The following is a 21078-nucleotide window of genomic DNA, read 5'->3' on the forward strand; positions in this document are numbered from 1 at the left end:
GATGCCCACCATGAGAGCCATGGACAATGATGGAAGAAAGACCTATACCTAGTTACATTTTCATGAACTTTCAGAACTCCAACGATAAAGAGAAAATCCTAAAACTTTCTACCAACAGGAATAGAAAATTGGGAAGACAATAAAGAACAATGGCATCAAAATTCTAGGTAAATACCTTAAGTAATTAAAAAAGAAAAAGTTGAAGGCAGTTGCCTCTTGTGAAGAGGAATACAGGGGTGGGAGGTGGTGGAGCAGGAGAGTGTTGGGTTAAACAAGCTATATAGTATTATTAGAATTTTTAAACTGCGTACATGTATTACTTAGATGAAAAACAAAAACATAATTTAAAAAGCATCAAGTCAATTTCTAAATTCTTATTAAAAAAATAGCTTACCGGAACAACAACTGAAAAGGCCTTTGATTTTATTTTTGCTAATACTTCTGCCCTTTCACATCCCTGGAAGGAAAAATACACAGAAAGGGGAAAAGTTAAAACACATACCATTAGGTAAAATTATGAGTACCCACAGAAATCAGATTTTAGACAGAAATAAGATACAAGAAAAGTAACACTCATTGGACACATATTAAGTGAAGTCACAAACACACCACCACATTCTCACAGCAGATGCCATGATACCATTCTCATAGCTACTGATTGTTTTCGTTCAGGATTTAAGGAGGATAATATGAACAAAAGCTTGGTGATGAAGCCATTCCCTCCTTCTCAGCCTACGCCTAAAGATGGCTCCTTGTCTCATTCCCTAAGATGGATGAAAACTCCAGAGACAGGAAGCAGTACTGAGTAGCTTGAGCTCCATACCAGCTGAAAGGCTGGCAGGAAGTGAGAAAAGACATATTACCAAACCCTTACTCTAGCCCTGTAAGAACTCAAGGCACTTCCAGCATCATCCTTCCCTTCCTCTGCTGACCACTGTTCACTTCCTCACTCCCAATCTATCCTTGATGTGGTCTTACACAAGGTTTCTGGTAAAGAACAGACGAGCTCTTCACAAAGCCCATGTGTCAGGATTCTCTAAGATGCTTTTTTAATAGTGACCAAGGATCATAATGTTTAGCATACAAAATCACAGCCACATATAAAATAAAACCAAGCTAATCAACCATAGTAAGCAGTCATAGTGAATTTTCCTGACCTCTGATTCTTGTGACTTTCCTTCCCTCTTTTCTTCTCCATCTTTAACTTTCAAGGATGGATTCTGAAAGAGCAAAAAATTTATATATACACATTAGCGATGAAAATGAACTAAAAATTAATTGCAAATCAACTTCAGAACACTGAGAATCTTTTACTTAATTACTGGAAAACTAAAAGATCATTTCACCTTATCAGAGTATGGTTCATCACTTGACATTAAGACCGTGGTTAAGTTTCAGAATAATTCTAAAATTTATCAATAAAATGCCCAAATCCTCCTAATGAAGGATAACGTGTACTTTATGTGGTAAAGAAAATTGATTTATTCTCCTTTCCTTTTTGAGGTCTTAGTAATGCTCATTAAAGATCGTTTATTAAAGCCCTGGCCGGTTGGCTCAGCAGTAGAGCGTCGGCCTGGCGTGCAGGGGACCCGGGTTCAATTCCCGGCCAGGGCACATAGGAGAGGCACCCATTTGCTTCTCCACCCCCTCCCCTCCTTCCTCTCTCTCTCTCTCTCTCTCTCTCTCTTCCCCTCCCGCAGCCGAGGCTCCATTGGAGCAAAGATGGCCCGGGCGCTGGGGATGGCTCTGTGGCTTCTGCCCCAGGCGCTGGAGTGGCTCTGGTCTTGGCAGAGCACACCCCGGAGGGGCAGAGCATCGCCCCCTGGTGGGCAGAGCATCGCCCCTGGTGGGCGTGCCGGGTGGATCCCAGTTGGGCGCATGCGGGAGTCTGTCTGACTGTCTCTCCCCGTTTCCAGCTTCAGAAAAATACAAAAAAAAAAAAAAAAGATAGTTTATTATAAAAGAGTACTATTCAAATATTCTATCAATAAAATGTCCTATCTCATTAAAATACTATAAATGTGGGCAGAGGAAGCAAACTATTTCCTTCTCCCCAAGACTGTCATCTCCTCATCTCTTTCCTTGTATATTTTTTTCTAAAATTAATTTGAACCAGCTCCTTTTATATAATGGAAAGCCAAAACATGACAACAAATTTTTCTGAAAAACAGTATGTAAGATAATACCTACCTAGCAAGTGAGAAAACACACATTATCACAAACACAGTAAGTTATCAGAAATTGCCTATTTTTATTTTACTTTTTATATTTTTTTAAGAAATAGTTACTAAAATAAGATGGAGTAGTGTTTCAAAGGTACATTTAGCAGGGCTGGACTTGAGGTTTCCAGAGGAAACGGTTTCTCCAGCTGAAAAGGTTAATGTGAACTGCGGGTAGCTCCAGCTCCAGTATCTGGACCAGAAAACGACTGCCGATCTGTGCTGAGATCTGGAAACGGAGAAAGCAAGGCTGGCGGAGCACAACGGGAGAAGCCACCATGCAGGTCAGCTACCTGCTGCCGTGCGCAAAGCGCGACCGGTGCCGCCTCACCTCTGACTTTTAAGAGAAGCTGGATGTCTGGAATTTTATGTAAAGTCTACAAATATTGAAATGTTAGCAATTACTTTAAATTTTTAAAACACAATTCAGATTGGGCCACTTAACTATGTTTTGCCTGAATAGTCAGAGGTTTTTTATTCTTCCCTCAAAGATCTCTGTTGTGGGTGTTGATAGTCCTATTTTCTGCTGCTTTGCTTAATATATAGTGTTTCCTATATACCTCCTACCTCAATGCCCCACTCATATTTCAGGCTGGGACCTACTCCTAATTTAGAGCTCTCTTTCCTCCTTTTGCCAACTTGTATTATGAATCTACCTTTGCCACCCAGCTTAGTGTATCCCAAGGTTCTCTTTACCAGGCCACAGTCACAGAGCTCCAGGGAAAAGCACCCTGGTCTCAACTATCCAGGCAGAGGAGAACAGAAGCTCCATATCCACGCATGCTGCAAATGGCTTTTTCCAGTCTACCTGAATCATTACCAGCTAGAAGCAGCGTCATTGGGACTTGGACATGAGCTGCAAAGTATAGAATGGTGACAACAATTCCAGTGCCATGCGGACTTTTCCTGTGGGGAACTTTCCTATACTCCTGCTCCCTGTGACAGCTCCTAACAGACTGAACTGTGGTTGGGTTGCATTTTTCAGAGATTTGGCATGGTGATGGGGCCAACTTGGTCTTGGTGAACATGTTAAGGACACTACTCTTTTATGGATTCTTGCTGTATTGGCCAAGAGTTTGCTTAAAGGCTTTTAATCACTGTAAAAAAAAAAAAAAATAGAGGACTGGATGAAGAAGATGGGGCACATATACACCATGGTATACTATTCAGCTAGGAGAAATGATGACATCGGATCACTTACAGCGGAATGGTGGAGTCTTGGTAGCATTGTGCGGGGTGAAATAAGCGAAACAGAAAAAAACAGGAACTGCAGGATTCCATACATTGGTGGGACATAAAAGCGAAACTAAGAGGCATGGACAGGAGTGTGGTGGTTACGGGGGGGTGGGGGGAGGGAAGGAGGGAGAAGGGGAGGGGGAGGGGTACAGAGAGAACTGGATGGAGGGTGGCGGAGGACGATCTCTCTTCGGGTGATGGGTATGCAACAGAACTAAATGACAAGATAACCTGGAAATGTTTTCTTTGAATGTATGTACCCTGATTTATTGATGTCACCCCATTAAAATAAAAATTTATTTATAAAAAAAACAACAAAAAACAAACACAATTCAGATCAATGCCATGCCAAACAAAACACACCTGTGTGCAGGATTTGGCCCAAAGACTCCCAGCACACAACCTCTGGAAAATGCTAAATTAGAAAGATCCCAATAAATCTGTGGTTTACCCAAATGATTCATCCCCCTATAATTATATATATATAATTTAATTATGTATTTTATAATTGTTATTAACTATAGTTATTTTATTATATATGTAACATATATAACATGTGTTTGTAAGGTTAAAGAACATCACACAGCTAGTAAGTGACTAAAGGTAAAAGCCCTCTAAATCTTAGCTCCGCAGGAACATGGCCACTCAGCGGGACCGCCTCTCTGCAGTATCACCCCCTAGCCATCGTGTACAGTGCAAACGCAAAGGGGAGGTCGCCAAAAGTCACATACCTTCCTGTCTCTGTGCCACTGCTGATGCTCCAGAACTATGTTCTTAATGTTATCAAAAAAATCATCCTTTATCAAGCTGAGGGCTTTGTCTGGATTGGACTTATCAGCTGAAATGACATGTTTCATGTTCTGATAATGATCATGAACATTCAGCATTTCCTAAAGGTAAAAAGATGAGTCTGTCTTTTATTTCCATTTTATACAAGAAACTCATAGGCAAAACCAGCCCAAAATAAAATGACATTCCAAAAGTGACTGTGTTGATAAGGAAAAACATACTATACTATATTGAAAATAATCATGTAAACGAAATAGTACAACTTTATTAATAAACAGGCTCCTTTCCAGGGGTATGGAGTCATTCAACTCAATAAACATTAAATATTAACTGTATGGGAAAAGACTAATTAGTTAATAAAGGACTGCATTCCTGAATATAAAAAATTATTTGTAAATATCACTACTGATAATTACTAAGATCACATTTTCATTTTATATTGTCATATCAAATACATTTGCATAGTTCTTTATGCTCAGTTGCCAGTTCCTGTATAATGACTCACCGAATCCTCCACAGAAATGTGCTTTCACAAGTCTCAAAGCCTATGTGCCTATATCCCATAAGCTTCATCATTACTTCAGTGTTAAGATTTAGATGTAGGCCCTGGCTGGTTGGTTCAATGGTAGAGCATCTCCCAGTGAGTGGATGTCCTGGGTTCAATTCCCAGTCAGGGCCTGACCTGTGGTGGCGCAGTGGATAAAGTGTCGACCTAGAAATGCTGAGGTCGCCGGTTTGAAACCCCGGGCTTGCCTGGTTAAGGCACATATGGGAGTTGATGCTTCCTGCTCCTCCCCCCTTCTCTCTCTCTCTCTCTCTCTCTCCTTTCTAAAATGAATAAAAAAATAAAAAAAAATTCCCAGTCAGGGCACACAAGAGAAGTGGCCATCCATCTACTTCTCAACCTCTCCCCTTCCTCTTTCTCTCTCTCTCTCTCTCTCTCTCTCTCTCTCTCTGTCTCTTCCTCGCCATGGCTCGACTGGCTGGAGCAAGTTGGCCCCAGATGCTGAGGATGGCTCCCTGGCCTCTGTCTCAGATGCTAAAAATAGCTCAATTACTGAGCAGAGCAACACTCCATATGGGCAGAGCATTGCTCCATAAAGGGGCTTACTGGGTGGATTCTGGTCCGGCATATGCGGAAGTCTGTCTCTCTGCCTCCCCTGCTCTCACTTAATTTAAAAAAAAAAAAGGACTTAGATTTTAAAAAAATAGAGGAGATTCATGACACCATTTGAGGCACTCAATTAATTAGAACTTCCTCCCCCAGAAACCTTCAGCCAAATGGGCTGATGTATGAGATAAGGAGAAAAACAGTACACTGCAGGCACACTTAAGAAATCAAATAACACCAATACTGGGACTTCGCTCAAAGATCAGGGAACTACTGACTCTTCCTTCATAGGTGGCCACTACAACATCTGATTCATCCCTAAATTAGGCTACATGATTCATTCCTAGTAGATTTTGATGGAATAACAGTGATCTGTTCAAGAAATCAAAAAATGCTCGGTAGTGGCGAGTGCTCCTATTTGCAGATCTTCAAAGAGGAACGTTTTACAGTTTACAGTGTGCTGTACACCCATTATTTTACTACATGCAGTACAATACAGGAGAAAGACCACTAGTTGGACCTGGTTTGGGTCTGAGTTCTGTCACTTGCTAGATTGTGACCTTGGGCAAACCCCTTGATCTGAGAATCATGTTCCACATTTGTACAAAATTAAGTAATGCTGCCTAACCTGCTGCAAAAATATTAAGTGAGCTTATACAAGTGAGAGTGTTCTGTATAACATAAAGCATTCTACAAAATTAAAGTGTGAAGAAATAAAAGAAAGTTCCAGGATTTGAGAGCCTTATAGACTTGGACATTCAAATCTCTTACTTTCTGCAAATTACTTAACTTCTCTGACTCTGTTTCCTCGTTTGTTTTTCTTAAGAGTCGTTTATTAAAACAGGGACAGTGAAACAAGGAAGGGTTTCGAATAAAAGAAGCAACAGGAGAGTCTGGGTGGGGCTGCTTTGATTCTCTAAAAATGTTATCACCAGAAATGTGCCAGACCTGGCCAGTTGGCTCAGCAGTAGAGCACTGGCCAGGCACGTGGAAGTCCCAGGTTGGATTCCCAGTTAGGGCACACAGGAGACGTGACCATCTGCTTCTTCACTCCTCCCAATTCTCTCTCTCTCTCTCTCTCCCCCTTCCTGCAGCCATGGCTCAAGCAGATAGAGCAAGTTGGCCCCGGGTGCTGAGGATGGCTCCATGGCCTTGTCTCAGGTGCTAAAATGGCTCAGTTGCCAAGCAGAGGAGCAATGGCCCCAGATGAGAAGAGCATCACCCTGTAGAGGGCTTGCCAGGTGGATCCTGGTCAGGGCACATGCAAGAATCTATCTCTGCCTCCCTGCCTCCCTCTCACTTAATAATAATTTTTTTAAAAATACAAAAAAGAAAGAAATGTGCCTAGCCCGGCTGCTCGGGCTTGGAGATGAGGGGGTTAGCCAGGGAGAAGCTGCCGCTGCCCATTGCTCCCCTGACTGCAAATCTCATGGAGTCCCTTAGTTTAGGAGATGCACACGTATGGAGGAAGAAGAGGGGGTAGGAGAAGAAAAGGGAAAAGGGAAAGGTGTCATGGAGAGAGCATGTACCTCCTTATTTTTAAAATTAGGAAAATATCATCTCCTCTGCAGGATTACTATGATTATTAGTGATATACAGTACATAAAACATATAACACAGTTCTTGGCACATGCTGAAAATAACACATGATAGCCATTATTATGATTGTATAAATTATAACAACAGATTTAGAAATGAAATAATTAGCTGAAGACCATATTTAATTACCAAAGTTAGAATTAAAAAACAGATGTTTTGATACAGTATTCTATTCTCTTCATTTTATTATGCCTCCTTACCCACAAAACTAGAACTAATGAGTGGCAGAATCATGACTAGAATTCAGGTCTGCTAACATGAAGACATAAAAACATTTGCAAGAAGTAGACAGAAAGTAGAAAAGTATTAAATTTAAGAATCATCAATTCAGAGAGATCAAAGGCTATCCAAGGATAGGACAAATAGAATCAACAGAAGTATTGAGAGAAAATACTCTCAAAGATCTGTGGCAAACCAAAGATCTGAGATAAAGTCACACAGACTACTTCCTCAAAAGATCTAGGAATAGGCATTTCACAGCCTGGCCTTGCTGACGCTCCTCCCCAATCACCCTGAAAGAATAAGCTATTGTGCATCACCCCAGCTCCGTTCTCTTAAATCTTCCTAGTTTTCAATGGTGGGTTTTAAATAAGCAACATAAAATGAAACTTAGGAAATAAATACATTCTGCTGAAAATAAAACTAGCCCTGGCTGGTTGGCTGAGCAGTAGAGTATCGGCTCAGTGTGTCGAAGTCCCAGGTTCGATTCCAGCTCAGGGAAGTGACCATCTGCTTCGCCACAACCTGTTCTCTCTTTCTTCTCCCTCCCACAGCCATGGCACATTAGAGCAAGTTGGCCCTGGGTGCTGAGGATGGCATCATGGGCCCGCCTCAGGTGCTAGAATATCTTAGTTGCCAAGCAAGGGAGCACTGGCCCCAGATGGGCAGAGCATCACCCCATAGGGGGTTTGCAGGTGGATCCTGGTTGGGGCACATGCAGGAAGGAGTCTGTCTCTCTGCTTCTCACTTAATAATTAATTAATTGATTGATTATATTAAAGTCGCTTTAAATTCTTGTTTCATAATCTATATAAAATGTCAAATACAAATGGTGGTTTCAGTAGCTGACCCTAAATATCCTGGGTCCCAGTCTTTACATTTTTGTTTATCACTATGTTTCAAGGGCCATTCTATAGATTTTAATATATTTAGAATGTAGTTTCTGATGCTTTAGAGAAAATAATATGCATTCTATGACTGGTTAAAATCATTAAAATATTTTCAGTATCCAGTAGACAAAAGGTATAAATAACCTCAATACATAGTTAACAACAACAAAAAAATTCTTTTTAATTTCAGGAGAATAAAAGCAAATTTACCTCCAGTACATCAGAAGTGATTAGTTTCGTTACACGATCATTTGGGTCCTTAAATTCTTCCGTAACTTCAACTCGCTGAATTTTTTTCTTCATTCTACATAACAGCTACACAGTAATGAATGTCTTTTAAAGTACATCTTTTTACTTTAATTTATGGAAATATCTAAGATAGCAGCAAAAACTGCCTACTAGTAAACATGGATAAAACAAAAACAGCAGTATGTACATTTTTATTAAATAAACCATTTTTCAAAGACTACTACACTTTTGAAATAATCCTTACGATGCCATGCCACGTGCTTACAAATTCAGATGAGGTTCAGAGAAGTCCCATTTCTGCCAGCTGATGGCAGAACCAAAACTAGAATCTAGTGCTCTTTTAATCAAGTTTCTCAACTGCCACAAGATCAAAGAAATATCATATTTTATTAGTGGAAGTTTCAACTTCTCACCAACTGACATTACAATCCCTTGGTCCTCTTTCATAGTATCCTTTCTGATGTTTGAACAAAGAAATGAGCAAACACAGATGCTGAATTTAATGTCCTCTTCTAACAGTCCACTTAACAGATGGCACTTGGAAACACACTGCATTTACAAGCAGAGACTGAAAGTTTGTTTGCAGGAAAAAAGTAATCAGAAAGCATTTCCTACTATTTTAAGAAGCTTTCTACAAGTAACTAATATTCTTTCCACATCATGGAGACTGAGTTACTTTATGGACAATAAAGTATAATTTCTCCTTTTGAAGAAACAATCTATTTTAGGTAACATACCAACTTGGGCATTGCTGTATAGTGAAATGCTTTGTCTAGTCGTAGCTTCCTAAAAATATAGGCTGCATCAAAATGTTGTGCATTTATCAATTCTTGTTGAAATTTTAAAACTTCATCCCAATCCTTCAGAGCAACTCTAATCTGCAAGTAAGAAAAATAAATAAAGTTGTTACTAAATGTAAATCTTCTTTCACAGGTGTTTTATAATTTTGAAGCACTGGCATTTCTTTACAAATCAGTTTGTTGTAAAAATATTGTACCCACTTCATGTTTCTGCTAGAGGAAACAGCTCATCAAATATTACCTTTTGCTTTGGTTGACACAGTTGGGTGTTATATAATCCATAGAGCAGATACAAAGCACCCACTCTGATCTGGAAGGTGTATGGAGGTAAAAAATATCGCCAAGCCAAAGCCAACGCTTCTTTTGTAAATGTGTTCTTTTCTAAATTTCTCATTCTACCACTAGAAAACAAAGAGAAAATATGTTATGACTTTAAGTAAATAAGTAGTAAACAAAAATTAGAGAAGGCATATTCTAGCAGCTGCTAGAAATTAATGGATATCCCTCATCTGATCTCTTCCTAATCAAGCACAAAAACCTAATCTTCGGTTGTGTTTCTTCCACTGAGGCATAGGCATACAGTAGGTAAACATCATGCATATTCATAAAGCATCAACTTGCTGAATGAAGGAGCAAAAGGAGAAGAGTTAAAAATTATTCCTAGTAAAGAATTTAAAATATTGCCTGACCAGGTGATGGCGCAGTGGATAGATCATTGGACCGGAACGCGGAGAACCCAGGTTCAAAACCCGGAGGTCGCCAGCTTGAGTGAGGGTTCCCCTAGCTTGAGTGAGGGCTCACCAGCTTGAGGGCAGGCTCATCTGGCTTGAGCGTGGGATCATAGACATGACCCCATGGTCACTGGCTTGAGCCCAAAGGTCGTTGCATTGAAGCCCAAGGGCGCTGGCTTGAGCAAAGGGTCACTTGCTCTGCTGCAGGCCCCTCCCCACCCCGTCAAGACACACATGAGAAAGCAATCAATGAACAACTAAGGAGACTAAGGAGCTGCAATGAAGAATTAATGCTTCTCATCTCCCTCCCTTCCTGTCTCTATCTGTCCTTGTCTTTGTCACCAAGAAAAAAAGAAAAAAAGATTTTAAAATATTTACTATATTAAAGTAACCATGGTTATGTTATAGAATAAAATACACAAGCTACATGCATTTCAATATATAATAGATATTTTTCCCAATACTCTCAAGGATTCACACTACAGCTCATTTGTCCTTGGAACACACAGATAAAAAAGTTAGAGACCACAATACAATGTAACCTACCCCCCCCCCCCCCCGACAATTCTTCAGGGCAAAGGTCACCAGAGTAAAGAAGGAGCAGGATAGGAAAGCAGGCTCCACTATACTCCCAAAGGCTGGACTCTTCAAACAGTAAATACAATAAAAGAATGCAAAAAACCTACTGTAAGTATAGGCAACCAAAGCAACTTCTAAAGAAAATGCCCCACTCCTCAAGTGGTCTCTACTTTTCTTCCTCATGTTAGTTTATTCTCATTAGCTAAAAAAGTGAGGTAACCCCAGCAAAGTGTTCCTGAACTACCACTTTCCCAAGAGAGCTACAGTGAAAGATCATGGGTTTGGAAACAGGCAAACATACAGGTTTTAATACCTACTCTACCACCTACTAGCTGTGTGATCAGGGAGAAATTACTTAACCTCCTTAAGCCTCAATTTCCTCATCTATAAAATATCTACTATACAGGCTTTTTGGAGTTTTTCTATGGATTAAATATATTAAGGTATAAATGCATTACATTAGTAGCCATTAAAATGTTAGTTTCTTGCCTTGACCGGGTGGTTCAGTGGATAAAGTGTCGTCCCAGCACGTCACAGATTTTACCTCGGGGCAGGGCACTTACAAGAAGCAATCAATGAGTGCACAACTAAATGGAATAAATGGAACAGCGAGTTGATGTTTTCTCTCTCTCTCTCTCTCTCTCTCTCCTCTACTTTCTCTCCCCCTTCCTCTCTCTCTCTCTCTCTCTCTCTCAAATCAATGGGAAAAAAATAATCTCTCTCTTATCACTAATTGTACAACAAATGTCTCTCCATCCTCCATCCCCTGCAATGTACAAACCATGTAGGTAATAATCTTACATCAACAGAGAGGAAAACGAGAAATTTTACATTTATTCAGCAAAACAAAATTTTAATCACAAAAATTCAGTCAGTCAATTATTTAGCCTTTTCAATATTATACTGATATATATACCTTGCTAACTATACCAGATCATCTCGTCACTGTCCTCACATAGCTCTAAAGGAGGGAAATTTTTTAAATAATAGCAGTAAAGGACATTTATTAGGCACATAGAGTGCACTTAACATATTTTAATCAGGTCATTTAATCCTCAAAACTACAATATGAGGCATTAGCATTGCCCCTCTTTTACAGGTAAGGAAGCTCACGAAAGTAACTTACCAAAAGTCAGTTAGTGGACTTAATTCAAATTCAGGCAGTTGGGCTTGTATCTCTGCTCTTAAACTCGAATACTATCTTTTGAACTGCACTCTTACAATAGAATGTGGCTAAGTCAAGAGATAAAATAAGGCCCTGGCCAGCTGGCTCAGCGGTAGAGCATTGGCCCAGTGCCTGGAAGTCCTGGATTCCCAGTCAGGGCACACAGAAAAAGTGCCTACCTGCTTCTCCACCCTTCTCTCTCTCCTTCCTCTCTGTCTCTCTCTTCCTCTCCCACAGCCAAGGCTCCACTGGAGCAAAGTTGGCCCTGACGCTGAGGACGGCTCCATGGCCTCTGCCTCAGGCGCTAGAATGGCTCCAGCCTCAACAGAGCAATGCCCCAGAAGGGCTAGGCATTGCCCACCTGGTGGGCATGCCGGGTGGATCCTGGTCGGTCGCATGCAGGACTTCAGAAAAATACAAAAAAAAAGAGAGAGAGAGAGAGAGAGAGCCTGACTAGGCAGTGGTGCAGTGGATAGAGTGACAGACCCAGGTTCAAGACCCCAAGGTCGCCAGCTTGAGCGCGGGCTCATCTGGTTTGAGCAAAAGCTCACCAGCTTGGACCCAAGGTTGCTGGCTTGAGCAAGGGGTTACTTGGTCTGCTGAAGGACCATGGTCAAGGCACATATGAGAAAGTAATCAAGGTGTCGCAAAGCGCAATGAAAAACTAATGATTGATGATTCTCCTCTCTTGTTCCTGTCTATCTGTCCCTGTCTATCCCTCTCTCTTACTCTCTCTCTCTCTCTGTTAAAAATAAATAAATAAATAAATAAATAAATAAATAAATAAATAAATAAATAAATAAAAAAGAGAGAGAGTTAAAATAAGCAGAATGCTATAGGGAAAAAAAAAAAAAGGAGCAGTAGCCCTTAGTCTAGAAGGCAAAGGAAGGCTTCCCTGAGGAATTGCCATTTGAACTTAAACCTGAGTGAAGAACAACGTGTCCAGGGAAAAGGAGCTGGGGGGCTGGGCAAAGGCCCGTAGAGGCCACAAATGCCCGTAGAAGCCTGGAGCAAGAAAGTGAGTGCACGGAGATTGGTAGCGAAAGCTACAGAGAAAGCTACAGCCTCTGTGAGGCTGGGCAGAGGCCAATCACAGGGGGTCTAGCCACCATGTTTAGGGAATTTGAACTGTATCCCGAAGTCAATGAAAACCACTGAAGGGTGGCAAGGGAGTGTCAGGATCAAATTTGCACTTTAGAGAAAGAACTCTGGTTGTTACAGGTAAAATGAATTCAATCGTGCGTTTTGTCTTTGCTTAGGTGTTTCTTTCGTTTTTGAAACATGGAGTTCTAAGAGAACAAGACTTGAGGAAGGCAAACGATGGTGACCTAGGTCAGGCTAGGACAGTGGAGATGGAGAGGAGAATTTAGAAGGTAAGCCAGGCAGAAATATATATTCGGGAAAGGGCCACAAAAGGATGCAACCGAAGCCAATGAAATCGCCCAGGGAAACCCCTGCAGAGACTGCCACTTTCCTAAGCCCTTCCCAGGTGCCGCGAAGGGTAGCGAAGGTGGATGGGGGCGGGGGAGGTATCAACTACCTACGCCGCGTCTGAGCCGACGCCGGGAGAGGCGGGTAGCGGACCAGAAACACCCACCAGAAGATGGTCCCGAACTTCATGGTCCTCCAGAGCTCCGTGAAGTCCTCGAAGCGCACGCTGTCCGTCTCCTGGAAGCGGCTGAGCAGTGCTTCGCAGTCGGCCTGCAGACCTGGAGGGGTCCCCATGCCTGCAAAGCTTGCACACACCACGAGCCGTCTAGGCCCGCGGCGGTCGCCAAGGAAACCCGGCCCGGACGCCCCGCCTCCTACGACGTGACGCACACGCGTTCCGTGACGTGTGTCGGCCCCTTTAACTTCACCTCACCAGACCCACCTAGCGGAAAGGATGCTTACTGCACGTGCATGGGCGTGTTCAGTTTGGCTCTCAGTTATAGGATTGAGATCAATTCTTCTAATTTCTCTGAAGAGGTTTATATTTTAAGTGTCCTGTGAGCCCAAGGAGGATTTTAGGTCTACATTAGGCTAGCTTAGAATAATTGGCTTTCCCTACTATCTCTCCTTTAAAGTGGCTAGGTGACAAGTCAACTTTTTTTTTTTTTTAAAGAAATTATTTATTTATTTATTTATTTATTTTTACAGAGACAGAGAGTGAGTCAGAGAGAGGGATAGAACAGGGACAGACAGACAGAAATGGAGAGAGATGAGAAGCATCAATCATTAGTTTTTCATTGCGCGTTGCAACACCTTAGTTGTTCATTGATTGCTTTCTCATATGTGCCTTGACTCAGGGGGCTACAGCAGACAGAGTAACCCCTTGCTTGAGCCAGCAACCTTGGGTCCAAGCTGGTGAGCCTTGCTCAAACCAGATGAGTCTGCATTCAAGCTGGCGACCTCAGGGTCTCGAACCTGGGTCCTTCCGCATCCCAGTCCGACGCTCTATCCACTGCGCCACCTCCTGGTCAGGCTTTTTTTTTAATTTATTCATTTTAGAGGAGAGAGAGAGAGAGAGAGAGAGAGAGAGAAGGGTGGGAGGAGCAGGAAGCATCAACTCTCATATGTGCCTTGACTGGGCAGGCCCAGGGTTTTGAACCAGCAACCTCAGCATTCCAGGTCGACGCTTTATCCACTGCGCCACCACAGGTCAGGCAGAAGTCAACTTTTATAGCTAGGGAAGAGCAGTTCAGATTCTCAACCCGCCCTCCGTGTAGAAAGAGGATATATAGGGGGTTTACTAAAAAATGGACTGGACTCATTCTCTTACAATCTATACTCACATAATAGGGACCTTACTGTGTGGCTCTCTCGTTGTAGCCCTAGCTGTCTTCTACAACTCCTCAAGAAGCTGTTTTGTAAACATCTCCCCACCACTACCCACCCACCCCTACACAACAGTCTAACACTGCTTAGCAGAAGTATTTACTTCACATATGTTTACTGATAATTTGGCTAAATTGACTTTTTGTGTACTGTACACTCCACCTCTTAGCTTATCCCTAGAGCTAGATATGGAGTAGTAGTTCATACTATTCACCATTTCTATGATCACAGGGCAGACTGTTTTTAATCTTCAGGAGAGTTATCTTAATGTAAGATAGAGCAAAGTAGGTTGACAGTTGTGAGTACATGAAACAGTTTATTCTTGTATTATTATTATTAATTATTGTATTATTTTCCATACGAAGAACTGTCAACCTACTTTTGTCCCACCCTGTATAATAGAAAAACATGGGGCTTTCTGTCTGTAGATGGAGGTTAAACTCAATTTCCTGATCATTGATCTATTTTCTTAATTTTATGTAACATTTTATGTATACAGAATAACATGTAACATGTGAGATAAAAAGCATAACAGAAAATGAACATCTGTGTGCATTTTCTGTGTGGGAAAGAGAATATTACCATACTGCCACATTAATCTGTGAATTCCTCTTCTAAACTATGTCTCTGCCTCTACCACTACAATAATAGCAACTACCTTATTTTGTTCCTCATTACCTTATATATACATTATTACATGTATCTGGCTACCTAAACAACATATTGTTTAGTTGGGGATGGTTTTGAGTTTTATGAAAATGGGATTTCAATATATAAAATATATTTTTTGAATTGCTTTTTAAATTTAATAATATTTCTAAGATTCATTCATGTTATTACTTATAGCTGTAGTTCATTCATTTTCACTACTGCCTAATTGTCCACTGTGTGAATATACAGTTTATCCATTACTTCCTCAAGGCAACTATAAATGGGTTCCAGATTTTGCTATATCAAACACTTTTTACATGCTTCTTTTCTAATATTTATTTATTTTTTTATTCATTTTAGAGAGGAGAGAGAGAGAGAAAGAGAAAGGGAGGAGCAGCAGGAAGCATCAACTCCCAAATGTGCCTTGACCAGGCAAGCCCAGGGTTTGAACCAGCGACCTCAGCGTTCCAGGTCGAGGCTTTATCCACTGCGCCACCGCAGGTCAGGCTCTAATATTTATTTTTTAATTTTTTTTAATTATTGACTTTTAGAGAAAGAGAAGAGAAAGAGAGAAACATTGATTTGTTGTTCCACTTATTTATGCATTCATTGGCTGATTCTTGTATGTGCCCTGACTGGGGATCAAACCTGCAACGTTGGTGTATGGCAGGGGTCGGAAACCTTTTTGGCTGAGAGAGCCATGAATGCCACATTTCTTTTTTTTTTTTTTTTTTTTGTATTTTTCTGAAGCTGGAAATGGGGAGCAGTCAGACAGACTCCCGCATGCGCCCGACTGGGATCCACCTGGCATGCCCACCAGGGGGCGATGCTCTGCCCATCCCGGGCGTCGCTATGTCGCGACCAGAGTCACTCCAGCGCCTGGGGCAGAGGCCAAGGAGCCATCCCCAGCGCCCGGGCCATCTTTTGCTCCAGTGGAGCCTTGGCTGAGGGAGGGGAAGAGAGAGACAGAGAGGAAGGAGAGGGGGAGGGGTGGAGAAGCAGATGGGTGCTTCTCCTATGTGCCCTGGCCAGGAATCCAACCCGGGACTTCCGCACACCAGGCTGACACTCTACCACTGAGCCAACCGGCCAGGGCCATGAACGCCACATATTTTAAAATGTAATTCCGTGAGAGCCATACAATGACCCGTGTACGTTATTCATTATCCGATAAAAATTTGGTGGTGTCCCGGAGGACACCACCCACAACCATGAACACGAGCAATAGGAAATGAATGGATTATAATACATGAGAATGTTTTATATTTTTGTTATTATTTTTTTTCTTAAAGATTTGTCTGCGAGCCAGATGCAGCCATCAAAAGAGCCGCATCTGGCTCACGAGCCATAGGTTCCCGACCCCTGGTGTATTGGGACAATGCTAACCAACTGAACTACTCTGCCAGGGTTGTATATGTCTTTTCTTATTTGTAGGATCCCAGACAAAGCATATAAGGCCCAATAAAATTTGAATTTCCAATAAAATTTTAAAATTATTTATCCTAAATACAGTTTAACTGGTCATCCTTTATTTTTGTTTGTAAACATGACAATTCTATTTATATGTTAACAGTTGTAGCATATATATACTTACTAGCAACATTGTAGGATCATAACGGGTGCAAATGTAAAACTAGTTTAAAAGATAATGTTAAATTGGTTTTCTAGAGTAGCTGAACTGATTTACATTTCACTGTCAGTGAATGAGAGTTCCCAATTCACTCATATCATTTCAGAGCTTTGGTATCTAATTGTGATCTTAATATGCATTTCTTGATTATTAATGTGGTTGTACATCTTCTCAGACTCTAATTTTTATTCATATTTCCTCTATTGTGAAATCCTTGTTTATATATCAATATTTTGTCCACTTTTCAATTGGGTTGTTTGCCTTTTTCATATTGATTTGTAAGATCACTTTATATATTCTGAAAATTAAACTTATGTTTGTTTTTATGTGTTACAAATATCTTTTTCCTGTTTGTGACCATTTTTTTATTTACTATCTTAATGGTGATTTTTTTTTTTTTTTATCTTTCTGAAGCTGGAAACGGGGAGAGACAGTCAGACAGACTCCCGCATGCGCCCGACCGGGATCCACCCGGCATGCCCACCAGGGGTGACGCTCTGCCCACCAGGGGGCGATGCTCTGCCCCTCCGGGGCGTCGCTCTGCTGCGACCAGAGCCACTCTAGCGCCTGGGGCAGAGGCCAAGGAGCCATCCCCAGCGCCCGGGCCATCCTTGCTCCAATGGAGCCTCGGCTGCGGGAGGGGAAGAGAGAGAGAGGAAGGAGAGGGGGAGGGGTGGAGAAGCAAATGGGCGCCTCTCCTGTGTGCCCTGGCCGGGAATCGAACCCGGGACCCCTGCACGGCAGGCCGACGCTCTACCACAGAGCCAACCGGCCAGGGCCAATGGTGATTTTTGATGTACAGAAAATTTTATTTTTAGTGTAGTCTATTGTTAAATCTTTTCTGATAAGGATTTTTATATATTAGGGCCACAGATATTTTCCCTATATTACATTATTAGTTAAGCTAATAACAATAGTATAACTAATAAACTTTTATTTTTCAGTGACTTAATACAAAAAAATTTATTTTGCTTTCAGTTAGGTTCAATTAATGGCAAGATAGGGTGGAAAGGGCTCTGCTCCAAGAAATCACCTGGGGACCCAGGCAGATGGAGACTTACAAGCTTCAGCCTTTGGCTTTCAGGCCACCCTGATTATAGACAGCTGGCCTGTAGATATGGGAGAAAAGAGGATGAAGACTGCATGAAAGATGTCTGGAAATGGCATGCATGCAAAGGATAGTCCACTGATCACTGCTGGTCTGCAAACTGGGGTGTTTTTTTTCTTTGCATTTTTCCGAAGCTGGAAACGGGGAGGCAGTCAGACAGACTCCTGCATACGCCCAACCGGGATCCACCCGGCATGCCCACCAGAGGGTGATGCTCTGCCCCTCTGGGGCATCGCTCTGTTGCATCCAGAGCCATTCTAGCACTTGAGGCAGAGGCCATGGAGCCATCCTCAGCACCCAGGCCAACTTTGCTCCAATGGAGCCTTGGCTGCAGGAGGGGAAGAGAGAGACAGAGAGGAAGGAGAGGGGGAGGGGTGGAGAAGCAGATGGGTGCTTCTCCTGTGTGCCCTGGCCAGGAATCAAACCCAGGACTCCTGCACGCCAGGCCGATGCTCTACCACTGAGCCAACTGGCCAGGGCCCAACTGTTTTTATTTTTTTTATTTAGTTTTTCTTTTTTACAGAGACAGAGTGAGAGTCAGAGAGAGGGATAGACAGACAGGAACAGAGAGAGATGAGAAGCATCAATCATTAGTTTTTCGTTGCAACACCTTAGTTGTTAATTGATTGCTTTCTCATATGTGCCTTGACCGTGGGGCTACAGCAGACCAAGTAATCCCTTGCTCAAGCCAGCGACCTTGGGTCTAAGCTGGTGAGCTTTGCTCAAACCAGATGAGCCCACGCTCAAGCTGGCGACCTCGGGGTCTCGAACCTGGGTCCTCTGCATCCCAGTCCAACGCTCCATCCACTGAGCCACCGCCTGGTCAGGCTGCAAACTGTTTTTTATTACCTCTATATCACCCAATAGTACAGAAATTGAGAATAAGTGTAAATTTTAATAACTATTTGACAAAGTAATTTTATGTTTCTTGAATCTAATAATAAAAAATGGGCTTATATTTGTTGGGAATTTTTTTTTTTCTGAAGCTGGAAACGGCGAGGCAGTCAGACAGACTCCCACATACGCCCGACCTGGATCCACCCGGCATGCCCTCCAGGGGGTGATGCTCTGCCCCTCTGGGGCGTCGCTTTGTTGCATCCAGAGCCATTCTAGCACCTGAGGCATAGGCCACAAAGCCATCCTCAGCGCCTGGGCCAACTTTTGCTCCAATGGAGCCTTGGCTGCAGGAGGGGAAGAGAGACAGAGAGGAAGGAGAGAAGGAGGGGTGGAGAAGCAGATGAGCACTTCTCCTGTGTGCCCTGGCCGGGAATCGAACCCAGGACTCCTGCACGCCAGGCCGACGCTCTACCACTGAGCCAACCAGCCAGGGCCTGTTGTGAATTTTTAAATTTCAATTTTCTGGTTATTATTTTAGTTTACAAATGTACTGATCAGTTATAAATTGGGAAGAAATGGTATATTACCACAGATAGTTTAAGAAGCAATGGTGTACACTATTTCAGTCCACAGTCCATTGTCCAGAACTCATTCATGCAGCCCAATTTAGAGGCAAAGAGACCTGGAAAATGTAGTCTCTGTTTGGGCAACCTCTTCCCAACAACGCCAGTGTTTGAAAAAAGTGCACAAACTTTGTTGAACTGCCAACATCATTGCCCCAATTTTGTTCCAAGAGTCTTAAAGTACTGCCTTTCACTTTTAATCCACTGTATCCATCTAAAAATTTCTATGAATGGTATGAGTTAAGGATCAAAGTTCACTTTTTTGCATATGTAAACCACACACACATATATATGTATATGTATTTTCTGTATGTATAATTTCCCAGCATCTGTGATAGCATAGTCCATACTTTTCTTGGTGGTCATATCTGTCACATGTCAAATGTGCAGGACTAATTGAAGCCAGTAGACAACAGTATGGTTCTATATCCATTGTTAGAATACCAAAATATTTCCGTTACTCTTAGTAAATAGTTACTGCCCTGAGCCTCCTTACAGCCCTCCACCCCACCACTTGGGCTACTCAGGCCCCTTCTCTGGAATCCCCTAACCTACCCAAAATCCAAAAATGAAATGGTTAAGCCTGGCACAGGAAGAGCCACCAGTACCCATTCCAGCTTCAGTCTGTACCGGGGGTTTTTCTACTGGCTTACTAGCCTGTCTCAGTAGGATGTAACAAACATTAAAATTCCTAACTAAAAGAGGTCATGGCCATGTAATCACTTCTTAGGCCTGTAGCTTCCTTGACAAAGGTCGTTCTTTACCTTAGGTGAGCCTGTTAATTGTTATTATTTTTTTTGTATCTAATGTAACATATTTCTTGAAATGTCAGAGTAATTTCCTTTTCCAGACCCTACAGGACACAAACTCCCAGTAGAGCGCCAGACCACAGAACCTCTCATTGTTATCTTGTTCCCAGAACTCCATCTCTATGTGCTGAAAATGTTCATTGTTAACTATCTGTTCCCACCCTAAAAAAAAAAAAGGTATATATTTCGCCGTTTTACGTTTTAACCAATCCTAGAGATTTACCCAGTTTGCTTTCTCTTTTCCCCTTAATCTTCCACCAGTGGGATTAAACCCTCCTTACATCTCCTCCTTTGATTCTGTTGTGTAAAATAAGTTGCAAAACTGCCATTCTCTTTATTATTTTCTCAGTTCGTTGAGATTTTACTTCCAGGCTATTTGGAGAGCATATGAGAAGCTAGCTATTGAGAGCCCAAATTTGGGGTTTCTATGGGAAGCTGTCTGGCCTGGATATAGATGATCAAGGTAGAGACAATGATGAAAAGGCCAATAAAAATTCTTTTTAGAACTCAGTTGTTTGCACAATGAATGTATACCTCACAGAGTGGTAACTAACCACACTCTCAGTGGCAAGCATCACATTCTAGAATATTTATATCACAATGATATGTCTTAGAATATGTTGTTTTAGTTCAGACAAGCTTCTGTAACAAAATACCATGAACAGTGTAGTATATACACACCAAAATTTATTCTTCACAGTTCTGGAGGCTGGAGACTAAGATCAGTGTTAGCATGGTCAAGTGGGGTTTTTTTTGTTTTGTTTTTTTGTTTGTTTGTTTCTAAGTGAGAGGAAGAGAGACAGTGAGACAGACTCCCACATGTGCCCTGACAGAGATCTACCTGGTAACCCTCATCTGGGGCCAATGTTTGAATCAGCCTAGCCAATTAGCACCTGAGGCTGATGCTCAGACCAACTAAGCTATCCTCAGTGCCTGAGGCCTATGCAAGAGCCAATCAAGCCACTGGCTATGAAAGGAGAGGAGAGAGATAAGGGAGAGAGGGAGAGGAAGAGAAG

The 21078-nt window shown here is 42.0% G+C and overlaps 1 protein-coding gene across 3 annotated transcripts in view; it reads right to left on the bottom strand.

Annotated features, from left to right (window-relative positions):
* SNAPC1 (small nuclear RNA activating complex polypeptide 1) overlaps positions 1-13381 on the bottom strand; it is a 29081-nt gene extending 15700 nt beyond the window's left edge. For all 3 annotated transcript variants that reach the window (XM_066276628.1, XM_066276626.1, XM_066276625.1), the window contains exons 1-7: positions 13185-13381; positions 9354-9513; positions 9050-9190; positions 8274-8378; positions 4187-4345; positions 1158-1220; positions 395-457 (exon numbers count right to left, since the gene is read on the bottom strand). In XM_066276628.1, the coding sequence (XP_066132725.1) occupies positions 395-457; positions 1158-1220; positions 4187-4345; positions 8274-8378; positions 9050-9190; positions 9354-9513; positions 13185-13312 (819 nt within the window). In that variant the 5' untranslated portion in view covers positions 13313-13381. The remainder of the gene's footprint in view (positions 1-394; positions 458-1157; positions 1221-4186; positions 4346-8273; positions 8379-9049; positions 9191-9353; positions 9514-13184) is intronic.
* Between the last annotated feature and the right edge of the window lie 7697 nt (positions 13382-21078).

Source organism: Saccopteryx bilineata, chromosome 4, assembly GCF_036850765.1.
Source record: "Saccopteryx bilineata isolate mSacBil1 chromosome 4, mSacBil1_pri_phased_curated, whole genome shotgun sequence".
Lineage (NCBI taxonomy): Eukaryota > Metazoa > Chordata > Mammalia > Chiroptera > Emballonuridae > Saccopteryx > Saccopteryx bilineata.